Source organism: Drosophila ananassae, chromosome XR, assembly GCF_017639315.1.
Source record: "Drosophila ananassae strain 14024-0371.13 chromosome XR, ASM1763931v2, whole genome shotgun sequence".
Taxonomy (NCBI): domain Eukaryota; kingdom Metazoa; phylum Arthropoda; class Insecta; order Diptera; family Drosophilidae; genus Drosophila; species Drosophila ananassae.
This window is the reverse complement of record NC_057932.1, coordinates 14,857,647-14,879,610: the sequence shown is the minus strand read 5'-3', so window position 1 is coordinate 14,879,610 and position 21,964 is coordinate 14,857,647. Positions and strand designations below refer to the sequence as shown.

At 38.9% G+C, this 21,964-nt stretch overlaps 1 protein-coding gene across 4 annotated transcripts in view; it reads left to right on the top strand.

Annotated features, from left to right (window-relative positions):
- The window catches only part of LOC6505225 (ell-associated factor Eaf), an 89,657-nt gene that overhangs the window by 62,430 nt on the left and 5,263 nt on the right, over nt 1-21,964 (top strand). Inside the window, exons 2-6 of one of the 4 annotated variants that reach the window (XM_032451966.2) lie at nt 122-231; nt 3,506-3,615; nt 6,655-6,786; nt 20,651-20,733; nt 20,935-21,216. In XM_032451966.2, the coding sequence (XP_032307857.1) occupies nt 210-231; nt 3,506-3,615; nt 6,655-6,786; nt 20,651-20,733; nt 20,935-21,216 (629 nt within the window). In that variant the 5' untranslated portion in view covers nt 122-209. Of the gene's footprint in view, nt 1-121; nt 232-3,505; nt 3,616-6,654; nt 6,787-18,347; nt 20,622-20,650; nt 20,735-20,934; nt 21,217-21,964 lie in introns of those variants that run through there. The other 3 variants (XM_014904838.3, XR_006507756.1, XM_001965545.4) reach the window with 3 other exon arrangements.

Here is a 21,964-nt window from a genome sequence, read left to right as displayed (position 1 = left end):
TTTTAGGGGTTTTTCTATCGGTCTCTCTCACTTTAACCGCCATTTGATGCCAACAATTTTTTTACAACTCTCTCCACAATCCATACACAATCCTGACTCACTTCCCCCATTATCCTGACAGCCTGCACTGTGGACGAATACGATTGCGACGACGCGACCTGCATTTCAAAGGATTTGGAATGTAATCAGCTTGACAATTGTAAATTTCGATGGGACGAGGAGAACTGTGGGGTAAGTACAGTACTACACAGGGAGAATAATTGCTATAATTATAAAAATAAAATAAATAAGGGGGGAGAGACATTCTTCTCAGTTCTAAATACTTTTTAAGGAAAAAAATAAGAAATATTCATGACAACTCTTTATTCTTTATTTAAATATTTTCAAAGTAATTTAATATAATATATATTTTAATTTAATATCATTAATTACTATTTTAAGTATTTATATGAAAAGTATCTCCTATTTTTCTCTCAGTGTTGTGGCACACAAAACTCGGCCGTTTGTACGTGCATCTAATTATAGGCAAACTCGTTCTGGCCTGACTTCAAAATCTGTAGCCCCTGACACTCGATGACCCCTCTTGCCCCTCTTTTGCCCCCTGACCTCTCACCCCCCCCTCTCACCTACCCCTGGCCTAGCCCCCTAGTCATTGGGATCATTATAAGTATGCTCGACACGCCGATGACGGTAACACCCCAAAAAACACTCACGTACACTGTGCCACATATCCGCATACTCTTTCAAAGACACACATACCCCAACCCCTGCCCCTGCCCCTCCCACTCACACACACACACACACATATATACTTAAATGCAATGGCTAACACACACACACACACACACACTCACAAACACACAAAGTTGGTCAAATAAGTTTTGTTTGCCAAAGTTTGAGGTTTGTATTACAGGAAAGCTTTGTTGATTTTTTTCTCCTATTTTTTTTTTTTTGTTTTTATTTAAGAGAAAATGGGGCAAGGGGGCAAGGGGTAAAGGAGGTGGAGTGTGTGGCAAGTTTGTGTGGGGGCATGTTCGTTAGCCGTAAATAACAGTTATTTGCAAGGCCAACACCACCCCCCTCCACCACCACCACCACCACCAAAGTTGAACATCAACGCATTAGATCATTAGATTTGATAAAGTCAGTTCCCTGCCTCGAGTTACTTAGACTCCCCGGCTCTGACATCACAGGGAATGATTCATGCCCCAAAATAGCTACTCTTGCCACATGTGGCAAGTTACTTTATACTTTCTATCCTTAAATTAGATATTAAGTATTTTAAAACAACTACACTTTTTTAAACAATTATCCTTCCATAAATTCTTGAAAGCGGGTAAACATTTCCCAAACAAAATGTTTAAGATTTTTTGAAAATTGATAGTTTTTAATACAAAATATTGAAAATGTCTAAAGAGCGAGTAGTTTTCCATACAAAATATTAAAAATTCTTAAATGTGGGTAGTTTTTCCTTCAAAATATAAAAATGCATACAAATTTCTTAAAAGTGGGTAGTTTTCCTTGCATATTTTCAAACATTTCTTAAAAGCAAATAGTTTTCCATAAAAAATATTTCAAATTTCCTGAAAGTATGTAGGTAGTAATTTATCATAAGAAATATACAAATTATTAAAAATCTTAACCATTTCTTAAACATTTCTTTAAAGTGGGTAGTTTTCCTTGCAAAATATTAAAAATTTCGTAAGAGTGTGTAGTAGTAGTAGTAGTAGTAGAGTGAAAAAAATTAACTTCTAAAAGTGACTTCTCATATAATTTTTCTATAATAAGTATAAAATAAACAAAGCATAGTCTAATATCTCTACTAAATACCGGGTAGCTATTAAAATCCCAACTAAACAAACATTTTAAATTCAATAAACTCTATCTCTTTAACTAACCAGCCAACTCAATCAAACAAAACGAAAGTAATTGACTTTTCCAATTATGGCTTTATCCATTTCCATTTGTGGCCAGCCTATTTCTTGGCCAATTAAAGTTTCTTTTTTTTTTCTGTTGGCCCTCCACCCGCCAGAGAATCATTTGTTTTGCGAAATGCTTTCATAATTATCGGTCGGTCGGGTGATGTTGGCCATAATTGCGATTAAGGCCAAAAAGGGGGAGAAAGGGGGAGTGGCCAATGGCCATTGGATATTAACCAAATATTGGAAATAGAATTTTTAGCATTTGGGTATGCAATTGGTTGGCTTCTGATTGCAGCTTCTAATTTGTTCAAACGATATTGATTTCATAGCGTGTGTGTCAGTGGGTGTGTCTATGTGTGTGTGCTCAATCAAATGCTCAATCAAGTGTGTGCACAAGCCATGTTTATTTAATTGGCCGACATTAAAATTGGCTGAAACTATTCCGGGCCAAAAGCGAATTAATCATAAATGTGTTACAGGGGCTTCAAATAGAGGCTAATTATTTTGTGAAAATCTAAAGGGTTACTTTATTTAATTATTTTGTAAAATTAGTTAGAGATTAAGGTACAAAATATTTTTAAATTAATTAAAATATAATATGAGGCTAAAGAGTTTTGATAATACTTCAAAAAACATAAATAATTTCTATGTTTTGGAGGCTAAACTATACTCTTATTCTATTTATTCAACAAACTTTTAGTTATTTTAATTTAAATATTTATTTAGAATTAAAATAAGATGAAGATTGAAGTACAAAATATTTTTAAATTAATTAAAATATAATAACAGGCTAAAGAGGTATAATAATACTTTAGAAACCACTACTAATTTCTATAATTTACTAGAATAAACTATAATCTTATTCTATTTACTAAATGAACTCTAAGATTTCCTAATTTAAATATTTATTTTGAATTTAAATAAGATGACGATTGAAGTAAAATATATTTTACAATTTATTAAAAGAGTCTAGAAAGTTATGTTAATACTTCAAAAAGCATTACTAATTTGTATGATTTAAAGGCTAAACTTTAATCATTACCCTATTTGTTCAACTAACTCTTAGTTATTCTAATATTCTATTTATTCTATGCTATTCCCTTTGTCCTTTTTGCCGGCGAGAGCATTGTTTACATTTAGGCTGCTGCCAGGACATTCTCGCAAAAAGGCAGAGATCCTTGAGCGGTGGCTTCTACTCCATCTAGTTGCCGGCATCGGCAATTATTGTTGTTGGTCGAGCGATTTATGTCGGAGATTACGAAGCCGCACAGTGGCAAGTCCATAAATTCTAGGCCCTCTCAACTGATTGAAACTTGAACTCAAATTGAAAGTATCCAGGTCCAGGTACCACTGAGAACAATTCCCATGACTTACAAGACATAAAAGTCATCATTAAGCTTTGAAATAAATTTCCAATAAAATTGTCAAATTCCACTGTGCGATTTACAGATTTGATTGCCATTTTTAGGGGTTTTTCTATCGGTCTCTCTCACTTTAACCGCCATTTGATGCCAACAATTTTTTTACAACTCTCTCCACAATCCATACACAATCCTGACTCACTTCCCCCATTATCCTGACAGCCTGCACTGTGGACGAATACGATTGCGACGACGCGACCTGCATTTCAAAGGATTTGGAATGTAATCAGCTTGACAATTGTAAATTTCGATGGGACGAGGAGAACTGTGGGGTAAGTACAGTACTACACAGGGAGAATAATTGCTATAATTATAAAAATAAAATAAATAAGGGGGGAGAGACATTCTTCTCAGTTCTAAATACTTTTTAAGGAAAAAAATAAGAAATATTCATGACAACTCTTTATTCTTTATTTAAATATTTTCAAAGTAATTTAATATAATATATATTTTAATTTAATATCATTAATTACTATTTTAAGTATTTATATGAAAAGTATCTCCTATTTTTCTCTCAGTGTTGTGGCACACAAAACTCGGCCGTTTGTACGTGCATCTAATTATAGGCAAACTCGTTCTGGCCTGACTTCAAAATCTGTAGCCCCTGACACTCGATGACCCCTCTTGCCCCTCTTTTGCCCCCTGACCTCTCACCCCCCCCTCTCACCTACCCCTGGCCTAGCCCCCTAGTCATTGGGATCATTATAAGTATGCTCGACACGCCGATGACGGTAACACCCCAAAAAACACTCACGTACACTGTGCCACATATCCGCATACTCTTTCAAAGACACACATACCCCAACCCCTGCCCCTGCCCCTCCCACTCACACACACACACACACATATATACTTAAATGCAATGGCTAACACACACACACACACACACACTCACAAACACACAAAGTTGGTCAAATAAGTTTTGTTTGCCAAAGTTTGAGGTTTGTATTACAGGAAAGCTTTGTTGATTTTTTTCTCCTATTTTTTTTTTTTTGTTTTTATTTAAGAGAAAATGGGGCAAGGGGGCAAGGGGTAAAGGAGGTGGAGTGTGTGGCAAGTTTGTGTGGGGGCATGTTCGTTAGCCGTAAATAACAGTTATTTGCAAGGCCAACACCACCCCCCTCCACCACCACCACCACCACCAAAGTTGAACATCAACGCATTAGATCATTAGATTTGATAAAGTCAGTTCCCTGCCTCGAGTTACTTAGACTCCCCGGCTCTGACATCACAGGGAATGATTCATGCCCCAAAATAGCTACTCTTGCCACATGTGGCAAGTTACTTTATACTTTCTATCCTTAAATTAGATATTAAGTATTTTAAAACAACTACACTTTTTTAAACAATTATCCTTCCATAAATTCTTGAAAGCGGGTAAACATTTCCCAAACAAAATGTTTAAGATTTTTTGAAAATTGATAGTTTTTAATACAAAATATTGAAAATGTCTAAAGAGCGAGTAGTTTTCCATACAAAATATTAAAAATTCTTAAATGTGGGTAGTTTTTCCTTCAAAATATAAAAATGCATACAAATTTCTTAAAAGTGGGTAGTTTTCCTTGCATATTTTCAAACATTTCTTAAAAGCAAATAGTTTTCCATAAAAAATATTTCAAATTTCCTGAAAGTATGTAGGTAGTAATTTATCATAAGAAATATACAAATTATTAAAAATCTTAACCATTTCTTAAACATTTCTTTAAAGTGGGTAGTTTTCCTTGCAAAATATTAAAAATTTCGTAAGAGTGTGTAGTAGTAGTAGTAGTAGTAGTAGAGTGAAAAAAATTAACTTCTAAAAGTGACTTCTCATATAATTTTTCTATAATAAGTATAAAATAAACAAAGCATAGTCTAATATCTCTACTAAATACCGGGTAGCTATTAAAATCCCAACTAAACAAACATTTTAAATTCAATAAACTCTATCTCTTTAACTAACCAGCCAACTCAATCAAACAAAACGAAAGTAATTGACTTTTCCAATTATGGCTTTATCCATTTCCATTTGTGGCCAGCCTATTTCTTGGCCAATTAAAGTTTCTTTTTTTTTTCTGTTGGCCCTCCACCCGCCAGAGAATCATTTGTTTTGCGAAATGCTTTCATAATTATCGGTCGGTCGGGTGATGTTGGCCATAATTGCGATTAAGGCCAAAAAGGGGGAGAAAGGGGGAGTGGCCAATGGCCATTGGATATTAACCAAATATTGGAAATAGAATTTTTAGCATTTGGGTATGCAATTGGTTGGCTTCTGATTGCAGCTTCTAATTTGTTCAAACGATATTGATTTCATAGCGTGTGTGTCAGTGGGTGTGTCTATGTGTGTGTGCTCAATCAAATGCTCAATCAAGTGTGTGCACAAGCCATGTTTATTTAATTGGCCGACATTAAAATTGGCTGAAACTATTCCGGGCCAAAAGCGAATTAATCATAAATGTGTTACAGGGGCTTCAAATAGAGGCTAATTATTTTGTGAAAATCTAAAGGGTTACTTTATTTAATTATTTTGTAAAATTAGTTAGAGATTAAGGTACAAAATATTTTTAAATTAATTAAAATATAATATGAGGCTAAAGAGTTTTGATAATACTTCAAAAAACATAAATAATTTCTATGTTTTGGAGGCTAAACTATACTCTTATTCTATTTATTCAACAAACTTTTAGTTATTTTAATTTAAATATTTATTTAGAATTAAAATAAGATGAAGATTGAAGTACAAAATATTTTTAAATTAATTAAAATATAATAACAGGCTAAAGAGGTATAATAATACTTTAGAAACCACTACTAATTTCTATAATTTACTAGAATAAACTATAATCTTATTCTATTTACTAAATGAACTCTAAGATTTCCTAATTTAAATATTTATTTTGAATTTAAATAAGATGACGATTGAAGTAAAATATATTTTACAATTTATTAAAAGAGTCTAGAAAGTTATGTTAATACTTCAAAAAGCATTACTAATTTGTATGATTTAAAGGCTAAACTTTAATCATTACCCTATTTGTTCAACTAACTCTTAGTTATTCTAATATTCTATTTATTCTATGCTATTCTATTTATTTTAATTAATTATAATAAATTAGATAAATAAAATAAATTAATTAAAATAAGATGAAGATTTAAGTACAAAATATTTTTAAATTAATTAAAATATAATAAGAGGCTAATAAGTTATGATAATAGTTTAGAAACAACTACTAATTTCTATAATTTACTAGGATAAACTATAAATATTACTCTATTTATTCAACTACCTCTTAGTTATTTTAATTTTAATATTTTTTGAAATTAATTTTCAGACTGAAACCCAGGGCCAGTCGGAGCATGTGATCATCATTGTGGTTGTCTTTGGACTGATACTCGGCGGCATGGTTATGACTTTCATCGTCAACTGCATCCGCAAGATAATACGTGATCAGAAGATAATTCGGGTAAGTTGCAAGATACTTGTCAACTGTCATTTGCAACATGCAACATGCAACTAGTCCCCTCCCCCCTCAAAGTCCTAAAACCAAAAAATGTCTAGCCTGTGCTCGCTCGCGTGTCCTTTTTCCTGCCAACAAAAAATAAATAAAAAATAAAAATAAAATAAAAATTAAATTGCAGTCCACCCATACACCCCCGCCTGCAGCTCTCTCTCTCTCTTTCTCACCATATCTATACCTTTCTTTCTCCATCGACTCTGTCTCTGTCTCTCGTTGTGTGTGCTTGCCCCGCCCACCACCATCCCCCGCCCACTAGAATAGCCTCCCCAAGCGTGGCCGCAGCAGGCAAGCAAAAAATTTCTATATTTTTCCACACACAACATATGTATGATTGGGTATTTATTTTATTTTTGCTTTTATTAGATGTTCATAAAACAAAAATATTTAAAAAATAAGAATAACATTTAGCTGCATTTGAAATGCCCACAAAACCGAAATTTCACACCAAAAACCCCAAAAATATACATTCCCAGCAATGGTGTTAAACATATTTCCAAAAAGAAACAAGGGTTTGGGGCCAGAATTTGCGGAAAGTGGTTGGAATTTTTATGAAAAATGTATTTAAATTTATTATTTCTAAACCAAGAGCACTCACATTTAAATAAAATTTTAAATAAAATTTAAAACACCTAAAATAATTAAAGACATACTTTATGGTTTGTAATGGATACTTCCAAAAAATATTGTTTAAAAAACAAATTAATTAAAATGCTTCCAAAAAAATAGCTCATAACTTCATCAACTTTTTTTTAAACCTAGAGACTAGTTTTTGTTAATTTTTCGGGAATAACTTTTCACATCATCGACTTAAAAAGCCTCAAATTTATTTCAATATTATACCAACCAATTAAATACATTTTTTTTGGCTCATTTGGCAAACACTTTAAAAGCCAATTGAGTTAACTTGGCCCGAAGCGTTGTTAGAGCGGTTAAATAATTTACCGGAAAAGCGTTAATTCGAGGGGCTTACACTCGACTTAACAGGCACTGACCGATATAATTATACATATTGATGCAGAATTCTACTATTTTGAATATATATCTATATACATATATGTGGATAAGTCCTGAATATATCCTGGAATATATCCTGCATATATGTGACAAACTCGTTCTGCATATGTAAACATAATTTGCATTGACTGCGACCACTATTTGACAGTCGGATCTGATTCGGAATGGAAATGGGATTGCAATTGGAAATGGGATAGGGATAGGGATAGGGTATAGGGATATGGATGGGATTGGTTCTCTCTCCAGCCGGAAAATGGGCGGTTGACGAGTCCGCGAATGACAATTGGCATAACTGACAATTAGGCCACGTTTAGACTGCGGTTTTGGGCTTAATTAGAGCCTGTCTACGAAGTACAGTATAAAGAGTTAATAGGGGCGGTTTAAGCCCTTATTGTAGCAGCCCTTTCATTACCAAACCTTCAATCAAATTAATAATAAACTAAGGGGCATTTAGCCATACATTTGTGGCAGAAATTCGAGACACATATTTGTTTACCAAATGGAGAGTCTTTGAATAGTTTGTCTTTGTTGGTGATTGGCAAACCACTTTGATTTTATTAATTGATCTCCTGGCCGCATTCCAGCCTCAAGTGTCTTCCAGGAACTCGTCGTTCCTGCCGGCTGCCACATTTGCGGCACTTGCCGCACATTGTCATATTGTCACATAGCCACATATTATCGATAAAGTGACACATTTCACTCAGGACATCATGATTGGAATTAATTATGAATGGTAGTTGTTCGGGGTCTGTGTGTATGTGTTTCAATTAGCGAGAGTTCAGTTTCCGGGAGATTGAAACCAAAAAACGACTGGACTACAGGACTGAGGACACAGGACTCTGTAAAAATAAAACAATTATATGGAGCGTGTTAGGAATCTTGTCGCCTTGTCTCCTTCATAGTGAAATATGTGCCAAATGCGAGCGAGGGGCGAGCACTTTTCTCACGCACTGTCTGAGTTTTTGTACTGCTGCCAAGAATTTAATAGACATGCAGAATTTTCCCCACAACCCTGCCCCCCAACATCTATCCCAGTCCATGTCCTTTTCCGATTCTAATGGCGTCTGACACTTTGAAATGTAAAATAGACTTTGACTCTGAGCCCCCCTCTAAAAAGGGGAGTGGGCGATGAAACCCATACAATCCGATTCGATTTGTATTCGTATTCGTATTTGTATTCATTTCTGTGTAAAAACAACCCAAACCCAAAGCCAACCAAACTCCAACTCAAACTCCTGCTGACTAATCAATACAAATGAAATTTGTCAGTCGAATGCTTTCGAAATACTTGCAAAATTCTATTCGAGTGTTGAAAATTGGGAAATCGAGTTTTTGTTTTGCAACAAATTGCCGACATTGTTGGCTTAAAATAAATATTAGAATGCACTGATTTTAAAGAGGATTTAACACGAGAGGGTAATAGATGTCTTAATAGACAAATTATTAATATTTCTTAAGAAGAGATTAAAAGGAAAACAATAAAGCTTATAGGTTATATGATACCCGGTACTTCTCTACTTCTCTTTACTCATTTTTGTCAAGTGTTAGCTTAAAGTTGGTGGCAGGCCATCAGGATGACTGCATATACATATTTGAACAGCCATTCTGTTAAATCAAGCAGCAGACCGCGTCTATAAATATATCAGCACGAAGTGAGGAAGCCGAAACCACCGAACCACCGAACCACTGAACCACCGTGAGCAGTACCAGACCCTACCACACGCACTCTGGTATACACTTAATTAACTTGCTGGCGGAAGGAGTCGCCAAAACATTCCTTTTTGGAACCTCCCACATGGCCACCCCCCTCCCCCAACAACCATCTTGCAACCACACCACTTTGCAACGCCACCACTGTGCCACACCGCCTGTTCGAATGATATTCAATTTGGACAGTGGCCCACCAAGTTCTGGGCAAGAGTCAACGTCAAATTGAGGCTTTGGTGCGAGCACGACCCTCGAGGGGATACAAAATACCATGAGAAATGAAGTGAACTGAAATGAAATGACTTTTGCCAGGACAACCGTGCCAGGACAAAGGGGAAGGAGAAGGAGATTCAGGACCTCCTTGACAACCGATGAGAGTTGTTTCCTGATTTTGATATCGACACCAGAGGAAACTTTAGTCCTTCGGCTCGAAGCGCGTGCAAAAATAATTCGCAATTCGCCAACTCACTTTGCCCACAAATGTATAATTTCATTATTTGCAAAAAAAAACACAAAAAAAACTGGGGAAAAGAATAACACAAATATTGATACACGAATAATCTAATTTAATAAAGGCAATATCCAGTGGAAATTCTGTAATCTTTGCGATTCTTAAAGACCTAAAGACCGAACAACCGACTATCAATAAAGCAATCAAAAAATAATTATTCAAATTTAATTGCAAAAGTTGTCCTGGTATTGGATTATCCAATTAATTTCATCACGCCCTCGACAATTAATTGTATTTTTCTTTTGTCTATTTTTTTATTGTTTTAAATAATAATAGCACTCGATATTTTAAATTTACTTCTTGATTGTCGATTGAAATGAAAATTCAAAGGACAAAAGACCTTTGTTCGGATTTTATTAGTTTTTTTTTTTAATTATTTAATGTCAGATAATCCCCGCAGATCAGGTTTATAATCTTTTAATGTTTCCCCTAAGAATCAAATTACGGGGCGTATACGCAATATCCTGATACTCGCCCTGATAGTGTCCTAATGCCCACCAGAGGGTGAGGGCAAGTTTTGGATTTCCAGTTCTGATTTGAGGGAAAATCGGTGTGAATTGAAGCCTGATGATGCCACGTAGACAAAGCAGTCAAAACCATGTTCCAGCTAAATTGTAAAACAGCCGCGATTGCTGACTTTTAGCCCCCCATTCCCTCAGACCAGCCACCCCGAAAACCCGAAGCACGATGGAACTTTGACCTGGTTAGACAATGGGCGGGTCAAAGGCTCCTCGGCATAATGCCTATAAAGTCAATTTGTAAAGAATAGTTCAGGGCCTACGAGGAGCCTAAATATGTGTTTTGCTTTCATAAATTTACCTTCAATAGGAAGCTTCTTTGTAATGTGTTATTTCTTAGTTAACCCTAATATTTTAAACCTTTATTTAAAGCATTTTTAATCTCCTAATACCCAACTATGCCCACTGTACTTTGGGACACCTGAGCTTCACAGACGCAGGAGAACCTCAATCTGATTATCGCCTCGAGTGCTGTAGGACGGTTGATGGAGTTGTGGGTTAGTGGGCGGCAGAAATACCACCTGCTTGATGCCACGCCCCCTTATCCTGGCCCCTTCGTTGGCCCAAGGCATCCCGTCAGCTTTTAACCGCATTTTCCCGAAAACTTTATCCGATTTTTAGGGGGCGGGGTGAGGCGTTGGAAAATAATGCCATCAATAATGGCAAAAAGACTCTGACTGAATGAAAACAACAAAAAAAACTAAGGGGGTTAACAGCATGGAGGGTTGGCCCTTTTCTTTGCCATATTTTTTTTTATTGCCAGGCTGGCATTTATGAAACTGCAGCGCATCACATAAATTTGCACAAAGCGAACATCAAATCAAATCGAAGGGATATATAGGGTATATATGTATGTATATACGTTCTGAACCGAATCAATTCAGCAGATTTGAAGTCAGCAGATTTGATAAAATCATTGCTAGATCGGACTAACTTTAATATGCCATTTTGGCCACCAAATGGCGCCCAACGTGGGGCGCTCTCCTTCTCCATGTACATGTATGTGTGTATGTGTGTATGTGTGTGGAGAAATTTTCGGTGGAAAATCGAAAAAGAAAGCCAAGCGAAGAACCATTTTCTTTTCTTTTTTTTGTGGCTGGATAGATGTAAACATTCGCACATATAATAAAACTTATTTCCATATTCCTACAGTTTGAAGCCCCCCCTACGCCATCTCTGCCCTTGGCTTTTGGCCAGAACCCCTCCTGCGCTTCCTTTCTTGGGCCAGAACCTCTTACAATTTCTTGTTCCCCGAAAAATTTTCTGTTGGCACTTAGATTTTAGCATGTAGATAAGCAGAAAAAGTATTTCCGCTCACTCGAAATCAGCGAAGAGGATGCAATTTCTTTTCTCCTTTCTCCTAACTTGGCTTTTTTTTTTTTTTTTTTTTTTTTTTGGCCCAAACTAGACGAGGGTCGCTTCAACCAAAAAGCGTAGAAAAGCGTCGAGGTGATGAAGGCCATAATTCATCATAATAGATGTCTTACTCCGGCGGAAGATAAAGGTGCTGGGGATTTTGTTTAAATTAAAATCGAAAAAAAAAAATTGTGAGGAAAGAGGGTCATAAAGGAAGGAAAATTTAAAGTTAATTAGTTATTCTTATTATGGACGGGGGGAGACATTTTTGAAAGGCCTTTAAATTGAAGTGAAAATGAAATGGAATTTTAAAATGGGGACTACAAAATAAGTAGATTATTATTACATATTCCCATAGTTTACTTCCCAAATGTACTTATTTCTCGCTATATTTTATGAAAGTCCTTATTTCAACATTAATTTCGGTCTCGTTTTTGTCGCCACACTCCCATCTATATATAAAATACATATATTGTACCATAGTACAGTGTTTTTCGTGATAAATGTGTAAAGCTGCAATTTGCGAGTGATTCCCAAGTGGGATTTTAGTGAAAAGTCGGTGAAAATCTCATCACTGCAATTCATCCTCGAGCGCACCTCGTACCGCCTTTGCTCCTTGCTCCTGCCACCTATCCTTGCCCTCTGAGCTCAAACTCCCCACCTCCTTTAGCACCCATGGTAGCCAAAGGCAGCTGGGGTTCCTGTTCCCCTTTATCCTTCTGCCTCCTACCTCCTACCGGGGTTTTGGCCACATCCTTGGCAAGGCGCTTGCCATAACTGCATGCAATTTGGTAACAACCGCAATGCATATTTGCCCTGCCATCACACACACACACACACACACACACACACACGCACACTCGCACACACACTGCCTTGAGTGGCATTTTAGTGTTGCCATTTAAGCCATGGCAGCGACTTGGAGTTGCCTCTTGGAGGCACTGGAAGAAAAAAGCATTCTAAAAGCCAATAAACCTTTTTTTTTAGACTTTTTCTTTAAAAAAAAATCATTTCAACAGAAGCTACAATCTAAAAGAGAACCTTTAGAAGTATAAATAGTAAAATTTTTTAAAGAAAACTATTATTTTTTACCGTGCCAGAGGGCAAGTGTGCTATTTTTGTAGCATTTCGCTGACGGTGATGCCGCTGGAGTTGGATTTTCAGTTGCTGATGCTGTTGCTCCATCTGAGGCGATGGTTATTCCGAATGCGAATGCGATTGCGATTGCAGCGCGAAGAGCAAACGAAGCGTTAGTGGTAGCGATATCCTGATATCCTTGCACCCGCTACCCGCTACCACCTCAAGATAAACTGCCTCGCAATGACAGCCAGCACATGAATATCCATAGTTTTTACGGCAAATTGCGGCTGCCGTCGAACCGGCAAACTCGAAACTCTCTGAAACAGAATAAGTATTTCTACATTTTCCCGATGAAGTCGTATGAATTTCAAAGTATCTTCCCAAAGGATTTTAAATCTAGAACCCTGATATGTTTAGATTTAAGATAGAATTGGGACTTCCCTTACAAATATCTAGATTCTAGAAGCTGGGTAGCACAATGTCTTGTCTTTGAACTCATAACTCCTTGGTGGCTTGGTGTTTTATTATTTTAAGCTCGGTTGAGAATGCATTTTAGCTAAATTTGATGGCACTTCTCATTGTTTCCAACTGCCACTGTCGCTGTCTGGAATGAGATTGCGCTGTCGTTGCTCTTGTGTGTTTCATATTTCATATAAAAATTAAGTAATACACCCAGGCTAGGGAGATGGAGTGCGGAGTGCGGAGTGCCGAGTGCCGGAAGGAGACGGAGGACGGAGTAAGGGCCACCCGGCCAAGTGTCGGCCAGTTGAACATTTGAAGCGTTGAATTCTTTTTATTTTATTTTATTTTTTTTCCTTTTGCCCCCCAAAGAGCGTGGCCTGGCAGTCGTAATGGAAAAACTGCCATTTCCGCCAGGCGCTCCGCCAGTTCATGCGTAGAAAAAAAATAGAAAAAGGGGCCAAAACTAAGGGGACTTGGGCCAGGCCGGGAAGGCTTATCTGGCCCTCAGCTGGAGGCCAAGTCTAAGGCCCAAGATGCAACATGAAATAGAAATAGAAATAGTACCAGAAATCTAACCAGAAACCAGGAGTGAACCAGAACCAGAAACTGAAAGCTCCAGCCTCGAGCCATGTCATGCATTGGGGAAATGCAATATTTTATTTGAAACTGAAGCGAATTCTCGCTCCCACATCCTCACTTTCACAGATAGATTCCCCAACTGGAGTGATGAGTTGAAGTGCACTCGCAAAAAATCCAAAACAAACAAAAAAAAATATTCATTAAATTGCTTGCCTCGGAGGCTATGAAAGTTTCTAATTACGAGTGCCTGACAAATGCCTGACAAAAAAAAAAAAAGTCACCATCCGATTTCTCCCTTGGGGTTTAATATTAAAATTAAAAACTTTATTGGCTGCAAATTTCTCTATTTACTTGCATTTTTTTGATACATGCCCCAGGACATGTCAATATCGCTCTTTACTCATAAAAAGGATATTTATTAAGGACGTGATTGCAGAGCATTTCATTGCTGCATTTATTTGCGCTTTTTTTTTTGGATGAATTTCTTTATTAATTTGAAGCTGACCCTTTGAGTTTTTCGTATTTGCACTTTTTCATATCAACGTCAAAGGGAAAGTGGCTCATTAGGAAGCGTTTTTCTTCGAGTGCAGCTCTGGGTCTCGGCCATTGGCTTTAAGCAGCAAGTAATAACCAACTTATGTTGCTAACCGTATTTCTTTTGGCCCCCCATCAATTTTCCTTAGCCTGCCCAGAAGCAGAACGGCTCTGAACGGCCATCCCCCTCATCGTTCATGCTTTTTCTATGCTTTTTCTATGCTTTTGCTTGGACTGGACTGGTCTGAGCTAGACTGGACTGGACTGGACTGGACTGGAGACTCACCCGCGCTGCATTGGCGAAATGAAATGAAATGAAATAAATCAAGCTGAAATGCAATTCGCAAAAGAAACACTCAACCAGCCAGCCAGTCAGAGCTATAAAATAATACCAAGGATCGGAGGAAGGACCTTATTCCCCTCGAAGGATTGCAAGGTCTTAACGCGAATTGAAATGCCTTACTTGTGGGGGCGTGGCATCTGCATCTGGCCACTTATTCCAATCGATCTGCAAGTCAATCAAGCATTCAATCCGTCGAGCCGACAAACCGCAAACAATTTTTCGAAAAAAGCCTCCAACCTCAGATTTCAATTAGGACCGCAAAAAAAAAAGAAAAATTATTAAAAATTATAATTAAGCTATTAAAGTATCAAGTGAGAAGAAAAGAAAACAACGTATTGCTCCACAAGGCCATAAAAATGAAATTTCAGTTTGAAATTTTCAATTCCTGTAATGAATTTTAATACGAAGATGTTGAATGTTCGTCACGCTTTATGGCAAAGCAATCAAATTTTGTGGAAAATTTATTTCTATTTGGGTATGCTGTATTCTGTATTCTGTATTCTGTATTCCTATTCCATATATAATATTTGCAGAATGCAAAGCAACGGTTGTCAATAATCATAAAATATGATTTTGGCCATTAAAGGCAATCGAACGGAGCGGAATGTGGTTCACAAACGGTTGCCAATCAAACAATGAAAGGCATCAACAGCAGAATATCAGAAGCGCTATCAGGATGCAAAGGATGTGAAGGCATCCTATATTGAATATAAAATATATTTATATATATATTTTATTTTTTTTTTGGAGTGAAAGTTGCGATGGGTTTCTGATTAGAGGCTGTGGAACTTGTACCAAGTTAATTTCACAAATTGCCCTCGGGGAGGACCTCGATGAGAGAGGTGAGTTGGCCTCACTTGTCTACGTCCTGAGTGAGTCCTGAACCCCAAAAATTCCAATTAAACAAATGCCAAACTTTTCGCCCTGTCGCTCCGCTCATCACATTTTTGCGGGGCCTGCCAAAAAGGCCAGAAGTCAACGAAGCGCAAAGCCCCAAACTTTCCCACACACACACTCATATCTCTATCACTCACATAGGTTTTTTTCTATTTTTTTTTTTAGAATAAAAATATTCGCGTAGTTTGGCTGAAAAATTGATTAAATCACCAGTTGAAATGTACAATTACAAATGGAAATGTCGACACATGCCATTCCCATTCCCATGCCCATTGCCATTCTGGACCGAGATTGGCAATGTTTTTTGGCCAATTAAATTGTCAGCCAAGACAAACGAATATCAACTCAATTAATTCGGCCAATAATTGGCATAAAGCGTCGGGCATTAAACAAAAATCAGCAAACAAACATAAACTTTATCGCAAAGAAAGTAACTGAAACTGAAACTGAAACTGAAACCCAAAAACTCAGGGGATGGCCAAAATCCGTATCTGTTTTGCGGTTGACTTAAATTTCATAAGCCTGACTGGCCCCCAGTCCCCCTCGCAAATGGCCAAATAAGGCGGAGGGGCGGAGGCCAGAATCCCTTCTGGCATAATCAAATACTTGCCTAGTTATGCGAGTCCTGGGCAAAGGGATTAGAATCTGGTTCTTGGCAAGGAAGTAATTAGCACTCTCGAAGCTATAGATACCCTTTAAAATAAATCTATCTAAAGGTTATAAAGAGTTTTTAACATTCTTATGTTTATTTTTCTTTAAGTTCTATACTTTATTTATAGTTTAAACTGCTTTTAAAACACTTCCCTTTATTATTATCCTTTTTTAAGGATAAGGGCAACATTTTTTAATACCTTTTTAAGCCAAAAGTCTGTTGTAATTTGTGTAATCATGTGACGATTTAATGAGTCTTAAATGTTTGCCTCAAAAGTTGCCAAATTGCGGGAAAAAATGTGTAAAGTCGCACAAAGGGAGCCAGTGCGGACGGAACGGGAATGAAAACGACTGACCAAAGTAATTTGGCTCTAGGTCACAAAAGGAAAAGCCGGAAAATGGAATGGAAAAGAGGAAAAGCGGGAGGCAAAGCCAAAAGGGATGGGGGCCAAAAGCCCATACAATCGGAGACAAAATGTTGGCCAGACAAGCTCACTTGATGGCCATCATCAGCAGGCCCCGAAGCTTCGACTTGTCACGTCTTTATTGCTATCTCTCACTTTCCCACTCCCACTCCCTCTGTCTCTCTATCTCTCTCCTGGGCATTGTTCTTGTCCTTTTCTGGCTGTGAAAATCTCTCCCACCATTGAGGAGCTACCCAGCTACAATCTGCCGCAATGATATCTATTAATTATGGCACAAACTCGCAGCAAATTGAGTTTTATTTTGCATTGAAGGGGTTATTCATTTGCATATCACTCATACGCCGAGTGTGTCGCCATCGTCGTCGTTGTCGTCGAGTGGCAAGCAACAAATTGGCCAAGTTGCAAGTGGCAAATCGTTGACAATACAATTCAAATGGAATAAACTATTTCCCTGCCACTCGTGTCACAGCTACGGTTGCCTGTTCCTCTTAAATCCTCTCACCGGCTTAGCCCCAGGACTTTATGTCCTGTCCCGCAATGTCCTGCCAAGTCCTGCCAAGCCCTGCCCTGTCCTGTCCTGTCCTGGCCACATTCCCCTATCAAGTTGGCTACCAAACTGGGAGTCAATGGGATCCACCCCAGTGAGATTTCCAGAGAGAGACATGATTAAATTATCGTTGACTTTTGTTGCACCACCACCAGCTGCTAGCAATCCAATCGAAGACAAATGCAAAGGGATGCCATCAAGGGGATGGCCAAATCAGATTAACTGCAAGGATTCGTCTGGAGTCTGGGGCTTATTGTGTGCATATTCGGAATATATATCCAGGGGTGCTCCAGTATCTGTATCGAAAGGTGATGGGAATCAGCTTCCAATATGATGATTGGGAACTACAATAAGCGGATGTTGCATGTTAATATCCCATAAACTATTAGACACTACTTACAATTCGAAATATATAGGCAATATAGTATAATGTTTTAGTTTGGTTTTTTCGCAAATATTTTGTTTTAATCACCTTAGAGAATCAGAAGATCAAAAATCAGATACAACAATTTGCAGCTTGCCCTTTTTGTTTTGGTTTGTTGTAAAATCTTAATTGTCTAGCCAGAGTTGCCATCATCATGCATGCAGCATACGATGCACCACCTCTATATTTATCCCTGTCGCTCGCATCACACTTCCATACGCATTGTAGAGTTGTTTCGCTCTAGAGTTGTCTCTTCTCACCTTTCTTTCTTGGTTAAATCGGTGATGTGAACATCTCTCTCTCTCTCTCTCCTACTCTGTCTCTAAATCTTGATCTTTGTTCTTCTTTTCCTATCTCTCACTCTTTCTATATCAATCGCTTTCTCTCTTTCTCTCTGTCTCTCTCTTTCTCTATGTCTCTTCTGTCTGTCTTCTCTTTCTGTTTGTGCTTCATCCACAGGATGTGCCAGGTTTGAGCGATGGCATCTATCACATTGATTCGTTTATACTGGACGCGCCAAAGAGCGCGATATTCGCGATGGGATTACATAATGATTTCATGTGCGATTTCTCCTACTCATCGGATTGCCAATTGGCGCCCAACGTGGGGCACGATGGGACGCGCACTGTGGAGTCCGTGGGCGAGGTAGGAGGCAGTTCGCACTCTGACTTTGACTCACAATTGGAATCGCCCAAACTAAACGGGCCGATGATGATGCAGCCTTGTGACTGTGATTTCGACATAGATCTGGATGTACGGGATATACATTCCATGCCGGACGAGGATGAGAATGAGGAGGAGATACCGCACATAGCGATGGAAATGGAATTGGAGGAGGAGCATCAGGTGGAGGAGGAGGAGCCAGAGGCGGAGGAGCAGGAGTACGACGATGGCATTGGTTTCAGCTGCGACAGTGATAGTCCCACGATGCCCGCCCTTGCCGCCGAGGACGACGATGAGTTCGTCCTGGTCGCCGGACACTGTCTTCCGAGTAACTCCAGCTGCACCAGCTCGATGCAGTGCAGCAGTGGAACGATGAGCGCCGGAACGATGGCCAACAGCTCGTCCACTTCCATGGAACTGGACATAATACTGACGCCACCGCCGCCCCCATCGCTGGGCAAGCTCAAGTCCAGTGGCCAGTCCAATCCCCTCAAGTTCCTTCACAAAATCATCTAGAAAGAATGAAAAAATCACGTTCTACTGTGGCATTCAGAATCGACATCATTAAAATCAGGACATCAGTCGCAAAATTTGAAAAGAAAAATCAAACCACATTAACCTTTCGTGCGATTCGTGCGAATATCACCGCAAATTCAAACTCAGACTCATTTTCGAATCATGTGCCATCATCTGGCATTCCATTACCATTCTAAGTATTTAAGTACTCTGACCCCTGGATGGTATCTTAGATAGTTAGAAATTATTGCTCAATTGCGACATTGTGAGAACATAATAGTTAACAGTATTAATGCAATAAGGCAGAAAAGCTCCGGCTTCGCTTCGCATATTGATGTTTATTGATGTACTTATGCAAATTGAATATGACACAATCAACCAGAATCAAACGGAATTCAATCGGTTCTAAGCATAAAACAAAATTATGGCCAAAACTCTAGAGTAATAAGCTTCGAGTGAATAGTGAACAGTGTTAGTTAAACAAATTGCTGCCAAAACTAATACCGCTCAGAATCCCTATATACCACAAAAGCAAACTTAAATAAATATATAAAATATATACTTGAATCCAGAGATCGTTTGATTGCCGAATGCCGAATCGAAACCAATTACGTTATGGCCTGGTCAGGAGTCGGAAACCAATCGAGCCAGAGGTAGAACAAGTATACATTCACCAGAACAAAGTAAATTGAAGAATGAAGTCGCCGGAGTGAATGAAGATACTCGCCATACTATATTTATTCGGTTTGCATTCTCCTTAGCGATTTGCATATTATTTTTTTAATGGCTTGGTGGCTTGGCTTGGCTCGGCAGTGAATGAATGAATAGATATTTGATTGAATGAGTGACTGGGAATAGAAGCTGGGATATTTTTTACAATGAAAATGGCAGGCGGGGAGTGTAATTGGCAAAAGGTTCTCGAATTGTTTGCCTTGTATTCCATTTTAAATGCAATGTTCAAGGGTTTCTGGGTTCTGGGTCTTGTTTGTTGGCGGATGCAGTTCGCCTTTCATTATTATATATTTACGTATTAACGGTTCCCTTTATGCAGGCAGGATTTGCTCCTCTCCCTGACCTTTCCTCTGCGAGGACTTCTCGTGTACCCTCGGTATTTATTTTCCATCCTTCCCAACCCTTCTTTTTATCCTTCTGGCACACTCACAAGCGGCGCATTAATGGCTACCAAAGAAAGAGAGCCAGGAACCAGTGGCAGCGGGCATCAGGTGGCAGCGGGCTTAATTACTCTGGCACACCCCATTTTCAGCCAGGATCCTGCCAGGACCCCCATTGCCCAGTCCCTCCGATAATCCACTCTATATGCCGAATGCAGAATGCACAATGCAGTGGGCTTTAAGGATATCGCTTTACGGGGCCCCAGCTCTGCAACAGGACACAGGGCCAAGGCCCACCCTACCCCGCCCTATCCTACCATAGCCTCCCTTGTCCCAACAAATTAATTAAAAATATTTATTGTTATGCTTATTACATTGGTAGCACCAGCAGTCCAACCCTCCAACCCTTCTAACGCCCACTATTTCTCATCGTTTTCTGTTTTTTTGTTTTTTGGAATCGTTGCCTTGCAGGAACACATCCGGGAGTCCAAGGAGAGTAAGCTGGACGAGATGGGTCGCAACTCCAAGGCCCGTTCCAGAGAGAACATCTCGAGGTGAGTGCTTCTACTACAAATCACGTATACGCCGTGTAGTGCGATCCAAAAGCTATAAGCACTTGAGTCCTCTTAGCTGGCTCATTAAAACTAATTGGATGGCTTAATTATTATAAGGTTTTAAAAAGGGCTTGGATTATTAGACCTTCTAGAGGAATCCCAGAAATTCCAATTGATCGGAGGAATGTGGATTATTTTCAGGCAAAAACATTCGCAAACATCGCTGCAGATCCTGGACGACGTCTCGAGCAGATATTACCGCGAGGCAGTGCCCCTCTCGTCGGCCTCCAGCAAGGCGGACTTCAAGGACAAGGAGCACAGTATCCTGCGAAGGCATGCGGACCTGGCCCAAACGAGTCTCGGCGGTGGCGGCGGCGATGATGGGGAGTCGAGTTCGACCACCACAGCTACCCACAAGATGATGACGAAGGCCTCGATGTCCGCCGCTCCCATTGGTGCCTGCGACATGGGCTGCCAAACGAGGTAAGTACACACACACACACACCATATATGGGGAGAAAGAGGTCCTTGGGTAGCACATCATGTGCAGTCAAATAGATGCCAGCAAATTGCAAAGTCAACGCCGGGCAAACACTAAAAACAATGACAATGTCGAAGCGAAGCGATGGGAGACGGGAGACAGTACCGACAGGATACTAGGGACCTACACAGGACATCACAGGATTCACAGTAGACAGTCCGCTTGTCGCTGAAACAACACAAATCGATGCAAATATTTGTATTTGCATGCGTCTTTATTGGATATGGGGTATCAGGGAAAATAGAACCAAACAACCAGGAGGGCACACCAGGGCTCCCATCCTCCAGGATATCCCGCGGAATCAAAGTGGGGCTAGCTGGGCTTGAATTCCGGATCGGAATGACACCCGCAGACACGGTCGGACATGTAAAGCGGTGACTATGACAGCCGGAATGCACTGACACAATGCCGACAACGTGCCGGGGATGAAAATGATTCATGACCGCCAAAAACAGTGATGGGAAAGGGTCACGGCAATCCTGTCACAGGTCACTAGCGTATGCGGGTTAATTTATTGAGAAATTCAAAATTTGCATAAAGGCATGAAAGTGTTAGATGACCAAAATGCCAACTTATAAAGTGGGACAAACTAAACAACAGAATACATTACCTTTTTCCTTTAAAATATTAAAATATTAAGAGAAAAACATGCACTTTACTTTAAATATTATTTCTTGCTTATTTTATGTT